At 43.4% G+C, this 19,197-nt stretch overlaps 1 protein-coding gene across 3 annotated transcripts in view; it reads left to right on the forward strand.

The window, feature by feature from the left end:
- Positions 1-19,197, forward strand: part of LOC124057352 (neurogenic locus notch homolog protein 1-like) — a 39,193-nt gene that overhangs the window by 16,876 nt on the left and 3,120 nt on the right. Inside the window, exons 8-33 of one of the 3 annotated variants that reach the window (XM_046385477.1) lie at positions 149-334; positions 644-757; positions 3,434-3,547; positions 3,723-3,956; positions 4,044-4,154; positions 5,476-5,668; positions 5,940-6,085; positions 6,196-6,309; positions 7,013-7,132; positions 7,454-7,606; positions 7,736-7,964; positions 8,504-8,705; positions 8,935-9,088; positions 9,272-9,456; positions 10,162-10,294; positions 11,153-11,410; positions 11,834-11,946; positions 12,138-12,709; positions 13,182-13,616; positions 13,730-13,878; positions 15,424-15,637; positions 15,970-16,060; positions 16,349-16,514; positions 17,982-18,280; positions 18,385-18,532; positions 18,640-18,737. In XM_046385477.1, the coding sequence (XP_046241433.1) occupies positions 149-334; positions 644-757; positions 3,434-3,547; positions 3,723-3,956; positions 4,044-4,154; positions 5,476-5,668; positions 5,940-6,085; positions 6,196-6,309; positions 7,013-7,132; positions 7,454-7,606; positions 7,736-7,964; positions 8,504-8,705; positions 8,935-9,088; positions 9,272-9,456; positions 10,162-10,294; positions 11,153-11,410; positions 11,834-11,946; positions 12,138-12,709; positions 13,182-13,616; positions 13,730-13,878; positions 15,424-15,637; positions 15,970-16,060; positions 16,349-16,514; positions 17,982-18,280; positions 18,385-18,532; positions 18,640-18,737 (4,931 nt within the window). Of the gene's footprint in view, positions 1-148; positions 335-643; positions 758-3,433; positions 3,548-3,722; positions 3,957-4,043; positions 4,155-5,475; positions 5,669-5,939; positions 6,086-6,195; positions 6,310-7,012; positions 7,133-7,453; positions 7,607-7,735; positions 7,965-8,503; positions 8,706-8,934; positions 9,089-9,271; positions 9,457-10,161; positions 10,295-11,152; positions 11,411-11,833; positions 11,947-12,137; positions 12,710-13,181; positions 13,617-13,729; positions 13,879-15,423; positions 15,638-15,969; positions 16,061-16,348; positions 16,515-17,981; positions 18,281-18,384; positions 18,533-18,639; positions 18,796-19,197 lie in introns of all 3 variants that reach the window. The other 2 variants (XM_046385478.1, XM_046385479.1) reach the window with 2 other exon arrangements.

The raw sequence follows: 19,197 nt of genomic DNA on the forward strand, positions 1-19,197 counted from the left end.
GACATGGAACTGAGAATTTTGTTTGGCTTCATCAAACAACACTAAATCACCCAAATCATCTCGTTGTCATGTCATAACAGTCAAATTGCTCCTTGTTAGGTCTTGTATCTACAGCCAGTTAAAGTTGACTGAAAATCTGTTTAAACAGGTTCCAACCCGTGTGAGCATGCAGGGAAGTGTATAAACACCAAGGGTTCGTTCCAGTGTAAGTGCCAGCGGGGCTACGTGGGTCCTCGCTGTGAGCTGGACATCAATGAATGCATGTCAAACCCATGTATGAATGAGGCCACCTGCCTGGACCAAATAGGAGACTTTCACTGCATCTGTATGCCAGGTAAGACATTTGAGGGTATTACACAATTTGGTCAGTGCTTGTGCTTTTATAAATCTGAAGTGACATTTAGCATAATTTGAAAGCCTTTCACGTCATTTTTTTTTTTAATGTAATATGCTTTTTTGCATTAAAGTGAGTTGAAATAAAAAAGTGTTTGTTACACCTGTGGAACAACAGGACACTTACAATGGCATTGTGTTTAATTAAATATCTTACGGCAGTATATAAGAGCAGTGTGAAAATGCTTCTTACTGTGTCTCTTTCTAACCAATCCATCTCCCTCCTGGTCCTCCCTTGCTAATTGGCCAGGTTACGAGGGGGAGTTCTGCGAGATCGATACAGACGAGTGCGCCAACAGCCCTTGCCTGAACAACGGCAAATGTATCGACAAGATCAACACCTTCCACTGCCAGTGCCCCACAGGTGAGGCTGCCGTACTGCTGCAGAGGAGGAGTAGGAAGGAAGGGAGGGGGAGTAGGAGCAGTGGGGCCAGGGGCCACATAGGTCGATCTCTCTCGCTCTCTCTCTCTCACTGTTTTACTCGAACCCAAATGCACACACACACACACAAACACCTTTCTGGACGGGCACTAATCCCAGCCCTGAGGCAAGCTTATGCAGGTCCGGGTAGCCCAGAACGAATGCAGCAGTTCAGGAGAAAAGAGGGGAAAAAATCCATAGGGAAAGGCTTGAGGAAGTTTGAACTTTTTAAACAAGTTTCTTACTCCTTTTACAGAGTCTGATGAGTGAGCAGAAACTAGTGGATCTAAACAAGACTGGGAATAAGAGAGAGCTAATAATAGAAGGCTGAGCTCCTACTATGCTCTATAAAATTGCATTTGCTGTGTGAGGTAGTGGTTTGGTCTAGTTCTGATGGCCAGTATTTGTTTTTTGACAGCCTTTTTTCCAGAAATGCCATTCGAGTTACTCTGTTTGGACAAGAGGTATTGATGTTTTGTTCAGGAGGGAAGGAATGCAACTATTGAATTTTGGATAGAGAGGGAAAGAGAGAAAAGAAGAAAGCGAAGGAACAATCATCAAACTCCCTAAATGTGTTTTTTTGTTTTGCATTCTTTCAGTGGGATCATTGAGGTGAAAGTAATTTTCTTTTCGTTTCGGGCAGGAAAATAGTGAAGCTCTAAGTCGGGTGGATCAAAGGCAGCCTGGGTAGAGAGAGGCAGGATTCCTCCTGTTGAGAAAAAAAGAAAGGAAAGAAAAAACGGAATAAAAGAGAGAAAGAAGGAGAGAGACACCCCAGCAAGGAAGCTTTAGAATTAATAGAGAAGGGGTACAAGAGTGAACACAAGAGCTTAACGCCTAAGGAAACCCTGTGTGTGACAGTGAGAGCGGGTTATGTGAGGAAGCAGCGCAAAGTGGTGGTAGTGAAAGTGTTTTTTCTGTTTTTTTGGGGAGGGTAGATGGGGGTGGGAGAAGGGGGTACGCACAGACCGTTATGCTGAAGCAGGAAGGGAGGGGTAAAGAAGAGGAAGGGGTCTTAACCGCCCTGCTTGAGATGTAAATTTGTCCCAGTTGCGAGCCAGGCCTGAGGCGAGGGTCCCCTCTTATTATTTCTGTACATGGAATAGCCATGGAAACCCCACTGAGAGCCATTGAAATGTCTGATTCCAGCAGTCTGGGGATAAATCCCTCTTTGCTGCTGAGGTGCATGATGTATGTGTGTGTGTGCAGCATGCTTGCATTTCTGCTTTATCTATTGTGTGTGTATGCGTGTGTGTGTGCATCTGGGTAAGAAATTCTTTCACAGAGTTTAGTTTTCTTTGATTTTAGTCAGGAGTGCATTTTGGAGCATTGTAACCGAACTGTGAAGGAACTTTGGCTTCACATCTTGCCTCCAAGAAGGAAAAAAACCAAAACAGTTTGTACCACTGAGGTTTGTTCCGGCTACTCTCCCACTGCTGGAAACTGGCAGCATTGCTTACAGAAGAGGTGGTGTTATTTTCCCCTCTTGGTCTGCAAACAGCTGATCCTTCACTTTTTATTATTTATGTTTTTCCTCTTTATGATGTTGCTATGTCATTTCTAGGGTGACCATTTAGGGCAAAACCTAAAACTGTCTCCAGCTGTATTCTTCTCAGTCACTCCAAATTAATTAGTTTTTCACAACCTGGCAACCCAAAAGTTGCTATTAATAGCGGAAAAATGATCTGTAAAGCATTTGTAAATGGTTTATTAATCATTAAGAAAGCTGACAAACCATAGTTTGTATGTACGAGTGTCTACATATGTGTGTAACTGAAAACACAGATGCATACGTGTCTCTTCTGAGTCTATGCTGCAATTCCCACGTCATGCTAGAAAACTGTGAGTGGTTTAATTCCACTGGGAGAAATCAGCAGCCACACAAATACTTCCTGACCAGATTAGCTTCAAGTGAGTCTTTGTAGCTTAACACACCTGTGTGTTCCTGCAGCGGTGAAAGAGGAGGGGTAGAACTTTCCTCATCAGTCAACACAACATGCCACTTGTACTTGGACTGTACCATCATGTGACAGAGGGGAGCCGAGAAGAAAATATCTGAGATGAGAATAAATAAAAGGAGAAAGACTATTGGTTGATTTTGAATGACAAGGAGTTTGAATAGTGGAGGGTCAAAGGTCAAGCTGGTTCTTTTTCAGAGGCGGGAAGAGAGTGGAGGGGGTAGCGGAGAAGGGGTGAGAGCAAGACAAGAGAGAATGTGCATTGTGATGGAAAAGTTTTGGGGGACAAAGGAGGCAACGGGCTCAGTTTGGCGTTGCGTTGAGCAGACAGGCCCTCCTTTGTCTCTCACCCTTTGGTCAGGAGGCCTCGCAACTTTCATTCTTCCATCATTTCTTTCCCTCCCACCCTCCCTATCCCCCCTTTACATGAATTGGTGCCTCCACTCTCCCTTCACTTCTTTTCAGGAGTGAAAGGGAAAATAGAGAGTTTGTAGTGTTGCACAGTTGTTAATTAACATGCAGATATCCAATTTGTTGAGAACTCTTATATTATGGGCTCAGGATAAGAGGGACTGGTTTGAACTGGTGAGAGCCAAGTCTGTATACACACATACATACACACACTCTTTCGTGCTCACATGCATGCTCACATGTTTTCTAGGCTTCACTGGGAACCTTTGCCAGATAGACATCGACGAGTGTGCCAGCACGCCATGCAAAAACGGCGCCAAGTGCACAGACGGACCCAACAAGTACACCTGCGAGTGCACAGAAGGTACAAGTCTGAATAAAAGCTGAAAAGGTTTAACAAACCTGAATTTATAGTGTAGAAACTTTTAAGACCCTCCAACAATGGGAGTGGAAAGTGCAGAATCGTAGAGACTGTAGAAAGAGAGCAAACCTGTGAAAAACACCCACACCAGTTCAAAAGAAAACAACTCTTTTACCAGGCTATTCGGGGAGGCACTGTGAGACGGACATCAACGAGTGTTACTCTGACCCGTGCCACTACGGTACTTGCATCGATGGCTTGGCATCCTTCAGCTGCCACTGCAACCCTGGCTACACCGGCCGGCTATGTGAGACCAACATCAACGAGTGTCTGAGCCAGCCATGCAGGAACGGAGGCACATGCCAGGACAGAGAGAACGCTTACATCTGCATCTGCCCCAAAGGCACCACAGGTAACACACATACAAACAGAGAAGCAATTATAACTTTTCTTTTCCTTTGAGGTCACTGAAAGACTGAAAGAGATTTATTTTTGACAGGAATCAACTGTGAAATCAACATTGACGACTGCAAGAGCAATCCCTGTGACTATGGGACCTGCATTGACAAGATCAATGGTTATGAGTGTGCCTGTGAACCCGGCTACACGGGTAAGCAACTTGTACACAGTGTTTATATGGCTTAGGATTCAGCTCGGCCCCTTCTTTTCATAATCATTCTACAAAGCTAAAATTAGTAATATAACCTTTTACTGCCTCTGGAAGAGGGAACAGGGATGGAGTTGCAGATTGTTGGAAGAGGACAAACATTAAGCTTCTAAAATGTATATCAATCCAAAAAAAAACATGTAGTTTTCATTTTTCAGGATTAATCAACAAGAAACAAATACTTCAAACAGTACAGCCCTTTAGAACATAAACAATATGAAAGCATAAAACAGAGCAAAAGAGGAGAGTGTGGTGGAGGTGACTCTCACTCTTTATTCAATCATTGCAAACCTTCAATTTACATAAAGGCTCTCTTTGGCTATAAATTAAAGACATGTTAAACGTGGCTGCTGTGTCATGTGACCAGTAGACAAAATGAGTGTTTAAGGTGCAGCATTGGAGGATAAAGCGCATGAACGGAGGAGTGTGGGTCTTGATGGGGAGGGTGACAGATGGCGAGCGAGTGAGCACGCTCCTCAGAGGCTCGACCGGTGTCATTTTCCAGCTCCACCCTGTCCCCGACCTGCTGCTGTTCGGACAGGCAAGCTGCCCTCCCATACAAAGAGAGGACACACACACTGTGGCACACACAGTCACCTGGGATTTGAGTAGGAGAAAAGATTCCCTGAAAGATTCCTGAAAGTTGAGCTTTTAAAAGCTTGGAAGCCAGTTCTTGCTTTAAAGCTAAATGGGCTGCCTTTATGTTATGCGTGGCACCAGTCTGAATGGCGTCAACGCTTCAAGTGGCCGACAAAGAGGGACTTAAAACCCCTCATGTTTCTAGAAATTGATACATTCACCGCACTGATATATAGACTTCATTGTGTGTTGGTATGTGAGTTGGCATTGTGTATTTAAACCAACACTACAAATACAGTGAAAAGTTATCCCATTGACAGGTGTTTAAGAAATTATTGTAGTTATTTTCAAAGTCACTTCACTGTCTATACGCCCACAAAGACAAGTGATGTGATAGCATAATTTAAAGGAACAATCTGATGCTTTGCAGTAACTTTGTTTTTTATGTGGATTTGCATATGCAACTTGTTGGCTAGTTAGCTTTAGCAGTGTTGAATAATGGATTTTACCTGTGGACAAAGCCAGGCTAGATGTTTTCAGTCTCTGTATTAAGTTAATCAGCTGTCGCTCTATTTATTGATTGATTGATATCAGTCTTATCATCTAGTTCTCAATAAGGAGGCAAATAAATGTGTTTCCCAAAATGGAGACTTTCAGACTTTAAGAATTAAGTGCTCTCTTTTAGGTACCATGTGTAACATCAACATCGACGAGTGCGCCATCAACCCCTGCCACAATGGCGGCACCTGTATCGACGGCATCAACCGCTTTACCTGTGTCTGTCCAGAAGGTTACCATGATGCGACCTGCTTCTCCCAGGTCAACGAGTGCCTCAGCAATCCCTGCATCCACGGTCACTGTGAAGACAAGATCAATGGGTGAGGCAGTCTACAAGCTCTTTTCAGTACAATTAAAACCACTAGCACAATGCATAAATTATGTGTTGGTTGTGCATTACTTTTATTTTCTGTTGAGCAAATACAATATGTTAATCACCTAGAAACATTTTCTGGAGATTAGGCGTATGACTCAAAAATGATCGAGGTTCAGCACCCAGCCCTACAAAAATCAGATGAAAGCCAGTCTAAAAGAAATCTGTCATACTGAAAGATTTATCACTGTGATTTTCCATTGTTTCCTTCCCATCAGCTATAAATGCCTGTGTGACTCTGGCTGGAGCGGTAAAAACTGCGACATCAACAACAATGAGTGTGAATCCAACCCATGTATGAATGGAGGCACCTGCAAGGACATGACCAGCGGATATGTTTGCACCTGTCGCATGGGCTTCACTGGTCAGTATTTGTGTGTTGTGTGCATAAGTGTGTGTCGATATTTTGGCTTGATATTTCCCTCCACACCACTTGACTGTGTGAGTGTAATATATTGTCCACTCTAACTGCAGGCCCAAACTGCCAGACCAACATCAATGAATGTGCCTCCAACCCCTGCCTCAACCAGGGGACATGCATTGACGACGTTGCAGGCTACAAGTGCAACTGTGTCCTACCTTACACGGGTATGAAAATATTATTGAAAATATTTGATATGCCCATGTGTTGGCCTGGTGTTCTGGCAGTTTCCACAGCTTGTGTACTTTATGCTGTTGGACAGAGAGGAAAGATGTGCAGAGGATGAAATAAGTGTCGAGTAAAGTTCAACAGCAAGACTTCCTCTGGGCACAAGACACCAAACCTCTGACTCATTCTGCTCTTCTGTGATACACAAGCAGCCCTGATAAGAGAGCTGGAAAATATTGTCCTGTCATTTATTATTTGACAAAACAGATAATGTTAGGAAGGCTAAGGGCCAATTTTCTTATAGTTGTCAAGTCGTCTTTTTGGAAAAATCCACGGGACTTTGAATAATAAAAGGCTTTTGCTTGTACTGGGGTGGGAACGGGGCGCTTGACACATTTCCTGTTTGCCTGCTTCCTGTCTCACAGAACAGAAAATGGCTTCACAATGGCCGGAAACTGGAGCCGGCTTCCTGTAAGAGCCATGTGTTGTGGAAACAGATAGGGAAATGTCTCAGTAGGCCTCGATTACTGACAGAACCTGGCTAAAATCTTCTGATAGCACTGACTGAAAGATGATTCTGTGTCCATTTGGGTTGGGTTATCTCCAAGTTCATGGCTCCTACATGATATCACATGGTGAAAGTTAACATGAAACACAGTTTGTAATTTATTTGGATTAAAGGTGTGCATTGGTGTGTTATAGGAGAGAACTGTGAAACCTTGATGGCCCCCTGCAGCTCCAAACCCTGCAAACATGGAGGAGTATGTCAGGAGTCAGAGGACTATCAGAGCTTCTCCTGTGTTTGTCCTGAAGGATGGCAAGGTGAACATTAATGTCTGCATGCCTGTGTGTCCAACAGGAACTACTATTTCAATGGAGAGGTCACACAGTCCTGATATTTATTCATTGCAGCAAGGACAGAACTCCAGCCTCTAAATGTTACATTTACACAAAATTTCCGTTTGTTTATGTGTCTCACCCATAGGACCGTTTCTTTTTTACTTCCATTCGTATTTATTCTCCCTCCTGGGAATCATTTAAGTTTGCCATTATTTTGTCCTGTTAACCATCAGTGCTTTTTTTTCTTTTGTGCCACCATTCAAAGAGAAATTCACTTTATCTTCCTCTTTCCACCCCTCCAAGGCCAAACATGTGAGGTGGACATCAAAGAGTGTGTGAAAAATCCCTGCCGCAATGGAGCAACCTGCCAGAACACTTTGGGCAGTTACCGCTGTGGCTGCAAACCGGGTTACACTGGACGCAACTGCGAGACCAACATTGATGACTGCAAGCCCAGTACGTTCTCCAGTCACTTTCCTGTCTCTTCTTTTGCGTGATTAAAATACTGTACAAAAACCATAAGCTGCACTTTGACCTCAAAAGTGACCACAAGCTGAGTCGAATGCTTCATCCCTCCTCCCGCAGACCCCTGCAGCAACGGGGGCCTCTGTAAGGACGAGGTGCACGGCTTCCTGTGTACATGCCTGCCTGGCTTTCGAGGCACAAAGTGCGAGGAGGACATCAACGAGTGTGAGAGCAACCCATGCAAGAATGGAGCCAACTGCACCGACTGTGTGAACAGCTACATCTGTACCTGCCCGGCTGGCTTCAGTGGAATCCACTGTGAAAATAACACTCCTGACTGCACTGAGAGGTACAGAGCCGAAAATCACAAAGTGTCATGTCAGTATCAGAAAGGATCAGGAGCTCAGAGTATCATAATCAACTTCCACAGCTTTTGTTGTAAGAGATAAGACAGACAGCTGAACTTTTGTTGTTTTTGGCGAGTAACGACGCCTGTTCAGATCAACAGGTTCACTTTCCTCCATTTATTAATGTAGACCCCATTTTCTTGTCCACTACTGCCCCCTCTGGTTGAGTTTTGTTGTACACCAACATTTCTTATTTTGCAGCTGTCCCCTGAATAGTAGGTTAAATAGTCTGCAACCTAAATGAGTTTTTAACTGTACATTTGTTTGTTAAAATGCCAAGACTTAGGTTTCCCTCAGTAGAATCAATGCAGCCCCCATGTGGGAAAATGTGAAGTAGGGCTTTGCTGGAAAAAAGTATTCTGCTCAGTTCACTTTTGTAGACAAATCAGATGTGAATTTCCCTGCAGCTCAGCTAATGAGAGTTTTATTGATTTAGCTGCAGAATACCTTCACTTTCATGCAACATTTTTTTCCCCTGCAGCTCCTGCTTCAATGGTGGCACCTGTGTGGACGGCATCAACACCTTCACGTGTTTATGCCCGCCTGGCTTCACTGGGAGCTACTGCCAGCATGACATCAACGAGTGTGACTCAAAACCCTGTCTGAATGGCGGCACCTGCCAGGACAGCTACGGCACATACAAGTGCACCTGCCCACATGGATACACCGGGCTCAACTGTCAGGTGGGCGAACTGAGAGGACTTTATTTCCTGAATTACATTTCCTTCTATAGCCTTTGTTTTCTTCCTTCTATTTCTTTGTGTAGTTAGGAGCTGCTTACAACTGTAAAAATGCACAAATTACTTTTTGACCACGTTTAGCTCAGTTTCAACCTGGCCTGCTATACCTTACTGGAGTACTGAATTTGGCGAAAGTAAATTCAACTTGACACCATGTGTTTGCATCTTTCAGAACTTGGTTCGTTGGTGTGACTCATCGCCCTGTAAGAACGGGGGAACTTGCTGGCAGAGGGGAACCACTTACAGCTGCGAGTGTGAGACTGGCTGGACAGGACTTTATTGTGACGTCCCAAGTGTCTCCTGTGAGGTGGCAGCTAAACAGAGAGGTAAGACGGGAGTTGCCTTGGGTTAAAAATCTGTCTTTAAATCTGTCTTCCTGGGTGTTCCTTCCTGTGTGTGCGTGTTTGAATTTAAAATGCAGTCATATCTTCAGTGTGAATCAAAGTGTTTTGGTCAAATTTAAAAAAAAAAAAATCTCTAAAGCCCACTGTCTCATCCTGTCTGCGCAGGAGTCGATGTTGCCAATCTGTGTCGTAACTCGGGTCAGTGTCTGGATGCAGGAAATGTTCACTACTGCCACTGCCAGGTCGGATATACTGGAAGTTATTGTGAGGAGCAGGTGGACGAATGCACCCCAAACCCCTGCCAGAATGGAGCCACCTGCACTGACTTTCTAGGTGGATACACATGCAAGGTAACAAAACTGAAGAAAACTGTCCATCCAGTTGTTAGAATTTTCATGCAAATGCTACTGAAATATGCACTCAGAAATTATGCCATTGCACCATTTTTTCATATGCTTTTGTCGGAATGTATCAGGTCTACATGCAGGAATCATGTGGTTTGGAACATTTGAATGTTCAACATGTTATTATTTTGCCTTTTATTGTAACTTGTACAGATACAATTAAACATAATTTGGTGCTGTAAAATCAGCCCAGTTATGCAGGTTCTGTGGAGTCTTAAATGCCACTCTGCTTTGCACTGCAAAGGCCTTATTGCATTGCTGAACTTCATCAAACTTTTGCTTCCTTTTCACATTTTCTTTTCATTATCAAACCTCAGTTTTTGTTCAAATCTGGCTGTACAGGAGACATCCTCTCAGCTGAAACAACACTAGGCTCCTAATGAAAAGGCCTGTTTATAAATAGAAGATAAACAGATTGGTTATGTTAATCTCCCCTGCAATAAAGGATCTGCTGGCCTTGGCAGGATGGAGGCCAGAAAAACCACCCGGTAAACAAAAAACATCTTTGTTTCATGTCAGACATTGATTAAACTTTCCTCTGCCTTCTCCCTCTTCCTTCCTTTTCTTCCTCCTTCTTGTATTCTTCTTCTTCTTCCTCTTCTCTCTTGTGTTCCTTCGTGCTCTCTCTCTCTCTCCCTCTCTCTCTCTCAGTGCATGCCAGGATATGTGGGGACCAACTGCTCTGACGAGATCAATGAATGTTTCTCCCAGCCGTGCCAGAATGGGGGCACCTGCATTGACCTGATCAATACCTACAAATGCTCCTGTCCCCGGGGAACCCAAGGTCAGCAGACCCCACACACACTCCTCCACACCACTCCACCTCTCTATCCTCTTCTCCTTGTCTCCACGCTTCATTAATTAGGGCTTAGCAGCAGCCGGGGCATGTCTGAAAACTCCTCCTCCTGCCTTGCCTCCATCCCTTCCTCTACTTGTCAAATACGCCATTGATTTTTCTCTCAGACATGAAGGGGAGTGTGTATTATAGGCCAGCCCAAAGTGCCAGCGTAGTTGGTTGCATCCTTAAAAAAGCCAACATGTTGTTGGAGGTTTTTAATCAAGAAACTAAAAAATTTCAGATTCTTTGACATTAAGACTAAAAACTTTTTTTAGATTCATTTTTTAGGCTCATTATTTTCATTCGTTATTGCCTTTGATTACTTTACTTTTTGATTGTCATAATTAATAATCAGCCCCACTTTTGTTTTAATGTAAGCGTGTTACATTATGGAAACAGAACACTGTTGAAATTCTGTTATGAAAGTCTCTGTATCTGTGTGTTAAATTTCTGGACACCTCCATCACATTTTCTCAATTTAATGGACCGTAATGCAATGCAGGTGTTTGCATTTTTGAGGAATTATCAGCATATTTTATTAATAAAATCTCCTAAATCTTAAGACTTCTTCTGTTGGATGTCATTTTGGCAAATGTCAAAACTCCTTACTGAGTTAGAAGCAGATGAGGCAGGTTGAGAGAATTAAAAGTATACTGCATTGCATAATCACAAAAGAGCTTCTATAATTAATTGAACATCACAGATTAAATGTTGCAAAAACTTCAGGAAGTACAATTGTCCCTTTTTCCAAATTATTGAGCACTGACTTTTTCGTCCCTCTTCCTCTGCCATGCCTGCCTTAAGGTGTGCACTGTGAGATAAACATCGACGACTGCAACCCGTTCACCGACCCGGTGACCAAAGAGCCAAAGTGTTTCAACAAAGGGAAGTGCGTGGATCGAGTCGGAGGCTACCACTGCATCTGCTCAGCAGGGTACGTCGGCGAGCGCTGCGAGGGAGACATCAATGAGTGCCTGTCCAACCCCTGTGACCCGCGGGGCACGCACAGCTGCATCCAACTCACCAACAACTACCGCTGCGAGTGCCGTACCGGATACACAGGTGAACAGCCGGTTGGGGGTGGGCGGTTGTCAGCCATTCTTAACATTCTTATATTTGACTACGTAAGAGTTGAGCACCTATGTTGATATTTTTGGAGAGAGACTGTTTTTATTGGCCTGGAACTAAAGCAAGTCATTTTTCTAACAAAAACAAACCTCTCAAATGTGAGGATTTTTCTGCTTTTCTTTTGTTTGTCTTTCATATGAGATAGTGGGTTGAGTTTCTTTGGGGTTTGAAACTATTTTTGGAAATTGCCACAAGCCCATTTTACTATTTTGTCCCAAATAGACAGCAGATTTATCGTTAATGAAAATAATAACGAGTTGTCACCCTGAACTGGAATCAAAGTGCAAAATGTGAGAATATTTTTATAATACGTAATATAATATTGCTGACATTTTTTTGCGTTTGACTTCTCTTTAGGTCAACGCTGTGACACAGTGTTTGATGGATGTAAGGGAAAACCGTGTCGCAATGGAGGTACCTGTGCTGTTGCCAGTAACACACCACATGGCTTCATCTGCAAATGTCCTCCTGTGAGTACCTACACAACAATTATTATTGTTAACTCAGTTGTGAGGTGACAGTGTGAACCGCTAAGCCCCATGTTACCCTGTCTCTAATTAGCAGTAAAATTGAGGATTTTTATCCAGGGCTGGAATAAATTATTATTTTCAATAGCCCAAAAAATGTCTAAGATTTTAAATTTTATGTCCTCATCTTATAGGGCTTTACTGGTTCCACATGTGAATATGACTCCCAGGCCTGTGGTAGCCTCCACTGTCGCAATGGAGGCACATGCATCTCCGGCCAAAAGAGTCCCAAGTGTCTGTGCACCCCATCCTTTACTGGGCCTGAGTGCCAGTATCCCACCGACAGCCCCTGTAATTCCAGCCCCTGCTACAACGGGGGCACATGTGAATACACAACTGAGGCGCCGTTCTACCACTGCGTCTGCCCCACAAACTTCAACGGCCTTCGATGCCACATCCTGGACTACAGCTTCCAGGGAGGGTTCGGCGTCGATATCCTGCCGCCACCACAGGTGGAGGTGACCTGCGACATCCCGCAGTGTGAGGAGGCTAAGCACAACAAGTTCTGTGATGTGTCTTGTAATAACCATGCATGCGGTTGGGACAACGGTGACTGCTCGCTCAACTTCAATGACCCGTGGAAGAACTGCTCGGCCTCGCTGCAGTGCTGGCGATACTTCAACGATGGAAAATGCGACTCACAGTGTGACAATGCTGGATGTCTCTACGACGGGTTTGACTGCCAGAATCTGGAAGGACAGTGCAAGTGAGTGGTGCTCCTATGTATGGTTTAGACAAGATTCAAATTAGAATTTAAACCAAAAATAAATTTTAAATACGATTTTCATCTGCAATTTAAATGAAAAAAAAAATTTATTTTCACATGTTGTTTGGTATTGTTAGTGGTCTTGATTGTTCAATTTGTAATAATATAACATCTGAACTTTTTGACCTAAGGCTTACAGTCAAGGTTCATGGTTCAGCTTTTTTGTCAGTATACAGTACAGGTATTGCGTCCCCCTAATATCTAAACATTTTAATTTAGAATCAAACAAAACAATACAAAAAGGCGAAGTGGGATATACAAAGCAGCACTGATGGAAGAAATTAAAGAAACAGTTATATTCATACATACATATATACATTAATTCATACAGCAGAGTGATTAAATGGTCATGGCACCCAGCATGACTGCATATCTAAATGACCATACCCCTAACTTATCTTTTCGTCTTCAGTCCTCTGTATGACCAGTACTGCAAGGACCACTACGCTGACGGTCACTGTGACCAGGGCTGCAACAATGCTGAGTGTGAGTGGGACGGCTTGGACTGTGCCAATAACATGCCCGAGAAGCTCGCTGTGGGCCAGTTGGTCCTGGTGGTCCACATCACCCCAGAGCAGCTTCTCAATAACTCCTTCGGCTTCCTGCGCGAACTGAGCCGCGTCCTCCGCACCAATGTGATATTTAGAAAGGACGCCAAGGGCGAGATGATGGTGTACCCGTACTATGGAAACGAACATGAGCTGAAGAAGTACAACGTCAAGCGCTCAGTGGACACGTGGTCAGAGGTCCCCGGCAAGTTACTGAACATTGCGAAGAGGAGTCTGTTTGACGTGTCAGACGAGAGCAGGAGAATGAGGAGGGAGCTGGATCACTTGCAGATCAAAGGGTGAGCGAGAACCCATTAACTATAGAGCCAATTTTAAGGATTCATTGTAAAAAAAAAAAGAAAAGAAAAGACCATACCATGACCTCTGTCTGTGCTTTCTTTTCACCCTACAGTTCAGTAGTCCACTTGGAGGTGGACAACCGTCAGTGCTTCCAGCAGTCTTCTGAGTGTTTCCAGAGCACCAACGATGCTGCAGCATTCCTTGGGGCTTTGGCCTCCAGTGGGAAACTGGATGTTCCCTACACCATTGAAGCTGTTTTCAGTGAGTACATCTCATAAAAGTCTGCATGAAACAACAACAACATCATTATTATTATTATTATTATCATTATTATTATTATCTCTGGAAATTGTGAGTGACTTAAAGGACTGTCTCACTATGTTTGCATCCCTCGCCATTATGGTGGACATTAGGACTGAAAGTTATGCAAAAAAAATCATTATTTTTACAGATATTGAGATTGAAAAACTGCATCTCCTGTGTCATAGAGCTCAATTATTGCCCTCTATTAAAATGCATCAGTGAGCCACAGGTTGAACTGGTGGCCTGACAGTTACACGACTCAAATAATTTCCAAGAATCATGGAACATCATGGAGTTTTATTTGAGTGGAAATAAAAAATTGTTGGGGATGTTTGGAAAAACACAACTAAGAACCTAAAGCTCAACTGAAAGATTTGCATAGTTAGTGAGCTGTTGTTTTGTGATATAAAATAAAGTTGTGATTTTCAACAAATAGTATAAAACACGTAGGCCCACTGGCATGATCCTTTAAGGCCTTGCTCACATACATGCAAGTGGATAAGACACGTGCTCTTCCACACACTCAGACTGAAGACGCCCTGTCGGGTCCTAACCCTAACACCCTTTGATTGTGTATTTGTTATGCAGCGGTGAACAAATGCAATTGTGAATCTCATGGCCTAAACAATCAATCCTTCCCTCAGTGTGTAAATCCACTGGCTTCAGGCTCCAAAATGGTTAATTGCTGCAAATCAACTCATCCAGTCCCAGACTCACACAATATAACACTCTATCTCTGCCTCCGTTGGTCTTCATTTCACAGACGTGTACACATATATGTCCACAGATAACACATTCACACACACACACACACACACACACATGCACACACATGCACGCATTTGCACTTCATCCCACAGTGTGAGGAGCTGCTGCAACCTTCACCTCGCCGAATGTAATACCAGGACTTAATGCATCTCTGAGGGTTTAGGTTGGGGGAGTTTATCATTTCAAAATCGTTAGTGGAAAAAAAGAGAAGGGGAAAAATTGATCGGGAGTGTGCTAGAAGTTGGGAGTCTTTGTTATCTTGAAAATCCTAATAAATCCTTCGTCTTTACAGCTTAAAGCGCGTGCAGTAATTTGAAGTTCATTAATCCCCTCCTTTTTTTTCTCTTAAAGAAGAAATGGTAAAGTTGTCTCTTGGTACCCTGGGTTGAAAAGGGAGAGAGGAGGTGGTGTTACTCTTTTTTTCTCTTTTTTTTCTCTTTTTTTTTATCACGCCCCATCCCTTTTTTTCCTTTTTTGATGAAAAGTGGTTAGCAATTCTGATTATTACTGAATAGATAGCAGAAGCTAGCTTTACAACCAGCGAGGATCGTCAGTCAGTTTCTGGTGCTTGCTGCTGGTTGCGGTGTCTTTTGGATTGGGAACCGTGGAGCGAAGAAGAGCTGGACTAGCTCTACTTCAACACTCAGGCTGATCCTGGGTGTCCCGGTCTACCTTCTGCCGGTCCACGTCTGCTTCTCAGTCCCACCTTGACCATGTTGTCCCTTTTCCTACCAGGCGGTGTGGACCCCCAACCTTCTCAGGACCTCTACCCAATCTACCTGGTTCTGGGCGGCGTAGGGATACTGGCCTTCCTCGGAGTGGGGATGGTGGCTGCCCGAAAGCGGCGCCACGAGCACGGGCGCCTCTGGCTCCCCGAAGGCTTCAAGACCACAGAGACCAGCAAGAAGAAGAGACGCGAGCCTGTCGGAGAGGATTCGGTGGGATTAAAGTAAGTTTCCGTTCATTCGGTGGCCGCACTCGGTGTCATTGGTGTACCAGTTTCTTTGCTGGTCAGGTAAAGGGCTAGTTCTGAGGGACAAAATGGATGTAACTGGTGATCAGTCGAATTTGGGAAAGGGGGATTTTGCCTGGATCATTAATGATAATGATATAGCAGGTTTAGGTACGTATTAATTGACTTGTTGGGGCAGAGGGGTGGGGTATGGATATAATCAATGCTTTTGTTTTTCGGCATTGCTGCACCATTAGTGGTGAGTGGCTCGGATGAGATGGAAGCGGTAGAGTACAAGGATTTTTACTGGGGTTTCTGCATCCTCACAGGCCACTGAAAAACACCTCAGACATTTCACTCATGGATGTCACCCAGAATGATTGGGAGGAAGATGAACCTTCAGATGCTAAACGCTTCAGGGTAAGTGAACACATCAATGGATCTTCGAAAGATTTAGGATTATTTTTTGTTTTGTTTTGTTTTTACATCTTTTTTAATTATTTTTTTTTCCAAAAATACTACAAAAATCTTAAAATGGCCTCTATGGGATTTGAAAATAACCTTATTGTGCATTTTCCATCTTGCTGAAGACGACTGAACGATTTTATCATTTATTTAATGTTATGTTTAAATGGTTTTGTAAAATTGTGGCTTGAACTGATTCAAGCTCAATTTCCATCGTCTAAACTTTTGCGGTCCCTGGTTTAGCAGTTTGATGAGCAAGCTATACTGGAGGCAGATGACCAGACAGACCACCGCCAGTGGACGCAGCAGCACCTGGACGCCGCTGACCTGCGAATCCCCTCCATTGCTCCTACTCCGCCTCAGGGAGAGATTGAGAATGACTGCATGGATGTCAATGTCCGGGGACCAGGTGGGTGACTGATAACTTTTGCTTTGTTTTTTTTTAATGACACGCCATCGCTTTATTTTCTCAGATTAGCATTTGTGATTATTACTGGATAGATCATAGAAGTTAACGGTGAGGATTGTGAGTCAGTTTCTGGTTTTGGTTAAGTGTCAGAGGTGGATGACTGACTTGCTTACTATTTTAAAAAAAATTGTAGGGCACTCTGAGCCGACCCATGTGGGCAGGATCCATAGATCTCCATCTCAGTTTGGTTCATTTTTATCTTGGATGATCTATTCCTAGATTTTTCAAAAAATTTTATATAATTGTTTATTATAATTGTTACTTTTGTGAAGAGAGATACGTATGGAATCAGTGTTCTGAAGAAACTGACCTATCCGAGAAGAAAGAAAAAATATTTTTCTATTGCACAAAATTAGCTCTATTATTTCTGACTTTCCTCTTAATTGTTTTTCTTGTGACGTACGGGATAGATTCCTCTCTTTAGGCCTTTAATAACACTTTAAATGAAACAATCTGAAGAAGATAAATTGTGCTCAGAACTTATGTGCACCGTAAGGTCAGAAATCACTGATTTGCTTGAAGAGATCACAAGCTTAAAAAGGTTGGGAACAACAGATTTAGCAGATTGACTCATAACTTTTTGAATGTAAATTTCTTGTAGTGGAAGCCTGCATGTTTGTATATGTGTGTATGTGTGTGTGTGTGTTGTGTGCGTGTGTGTGTGGTGTATGCGTGTGTGTGTGTGTGTAATCGCGAATGTAGGAGTTGCTAAAGCCCCATGTCCTCAGGGTAAAGGATCTTCTTCAAAGCAGTCGGCTGGAAGCCAGGCGCCTGGGGGGAAACACTGATTCCTGATCAGATTAATCATTTGACCAGAAATGGGCCTCTGGTTTTTTTCTATTCCACATTATAAAAAACCAATGAAAGCATCAAATGCAAAAACCCAATTTTGTAGTAAGTGCCAAATTCCCTGAAGAAAAGCTACGAAAAATCAAAGTAACGGGGTTAACAACTTGAGAGCACAATTTTTCCCCTGTCATGGATCGATGCACTTGAATCGACCAAATCTGCGAGATCTGGGGCTTGCTATCCTTTTGAAGAGGAGAAAACCTGTTCAAGTCGACTGACTGAGCTGCCTCTCACAGTTAGATATTAATGCTTCATTTTCGCAGCAGCCTAGCTTTAGCAAGCCCCGGCCTCTATCCCCCTAGCTTCGCTTTCCTTCTGAAGCTTCTCCTGTGCCAGGGCCTTGATCAGAATCCATTATTGAAAGGAGAGAGCTGTAATGATTCAACCCAGGCAAAAGTGTCAAATCCACATTCGATTTGTTTGTTTCTTTGTTTTGATCTACCTGCTGCTTTGATGTGCAAGTTCCTGTCTTTTTGCAGTGGTTGCTGGGCCTGTGCTGACCATGCAATCTGTTACCGTCTTTCATAAACCCTTCTCCTTCGCCCTTTCTGTGTCCAGATGGATTCACACCACTGATGATTGCATCCTGCAGTGGGGGAGGTCTAGAAACGGGTAACAGCGAAGAAGAGGAGGATGCCTCGGCCAACGTGATCAATGACTTCATCTACCAGGGCGCTAACCTTCACAACCAGACTGACCGTACAGGTGAAACCGCCCTTCATCTGGCTGCCCGCTACGCTCGTTCTGATGCAGCCAAACGCCTGCTGGAGGCCAGCGCTGATGCCAACATCCAGGACAACATGGGCAGGACCCCTCTGCATGCTGCTGTGGCAGCTGATGCCCAGGGAGTGTTCCAGGTGGGTTCTCACATGCCAAATCTTACCATTGAAGTATGAGATTTTGATTGTGTCCATGGACTCATGTTTAGGTCCACAGAGTAATCTATTGTATGTTTCTATAGATCCTAATTCGGAACCGTGCCACAGATTTGGATGCTCGTATGCATGATGGTACGACACCCCTGATCTTGGCTGCCAGGCTGGCGGTAGAGGGTATGGTGGAGGAGCTCATTAACTGTCATGCTGACGTCAATGCAATCGACGATTTCGGTAACGTTTATGTTTTACATCTAAAAGTTGAGTTTAGTGCTGAATGTAGTCAAATCTTGAATTACAATTACACTTAAGATTTACTCACCCTGTTTTTATCTCTTCAGGTAAATCAGCTTTACATTGGGCTGCAGCAGTAAATAATGTGGAGGCTGCTATTGTGGTTCTTAAGAATGGTGCCAACAAGGACATGCAAAACAACAAGGTAAAACCAATCCAACCTCCTCTAAGTTCTGCAAAACAATAATGAAACAATCATCTGTGAATCAGAATCAGAATCAGAATCAGAATTCCTTTATTAATCCCTGGAGGGAAATTCTTGTTTCTACAGACAATTGCACATGCAGTATTCCCGACCAAGAAAGGAGAAAAGTGCAGAGTATATAAATAGGATAAACAAAAACTAAAATCTCAAGTACAGTAGTATTTACAAAAACTGTATTCAAAAATTTTTTAAGAAAATTTAAAAATACAGGTATGTGCAATGTGTAAAAGTAGCCAATATGTACATTGTATAAACAGTGAGTGTGTCCGTCACAGTGCTGAGTTTAACAGTTTGATGGCGACAGGCAGGAATGATTTCCTGTGTCGCTCTGTGGTGCATCGTGGCAGTATGAGTCTGTTGCTGAACGAGCTCCTGTAGCCGATCAGCACATTGTGGAGAG

Source organism: Scatophagus argus, chromosome 4, assembly GCF_020382885.2.
Source record: "Scatophagus argus isolate fScaArg1 chromosome 4, fScaArg1.pri, whole genome shotgun sequence".
NCBI classification, from domain to species: Eukaryota; Metazoa; Chordata; class Actinopteri; family Scatophagidae; genus Scatophagus; species Scatophagus argus.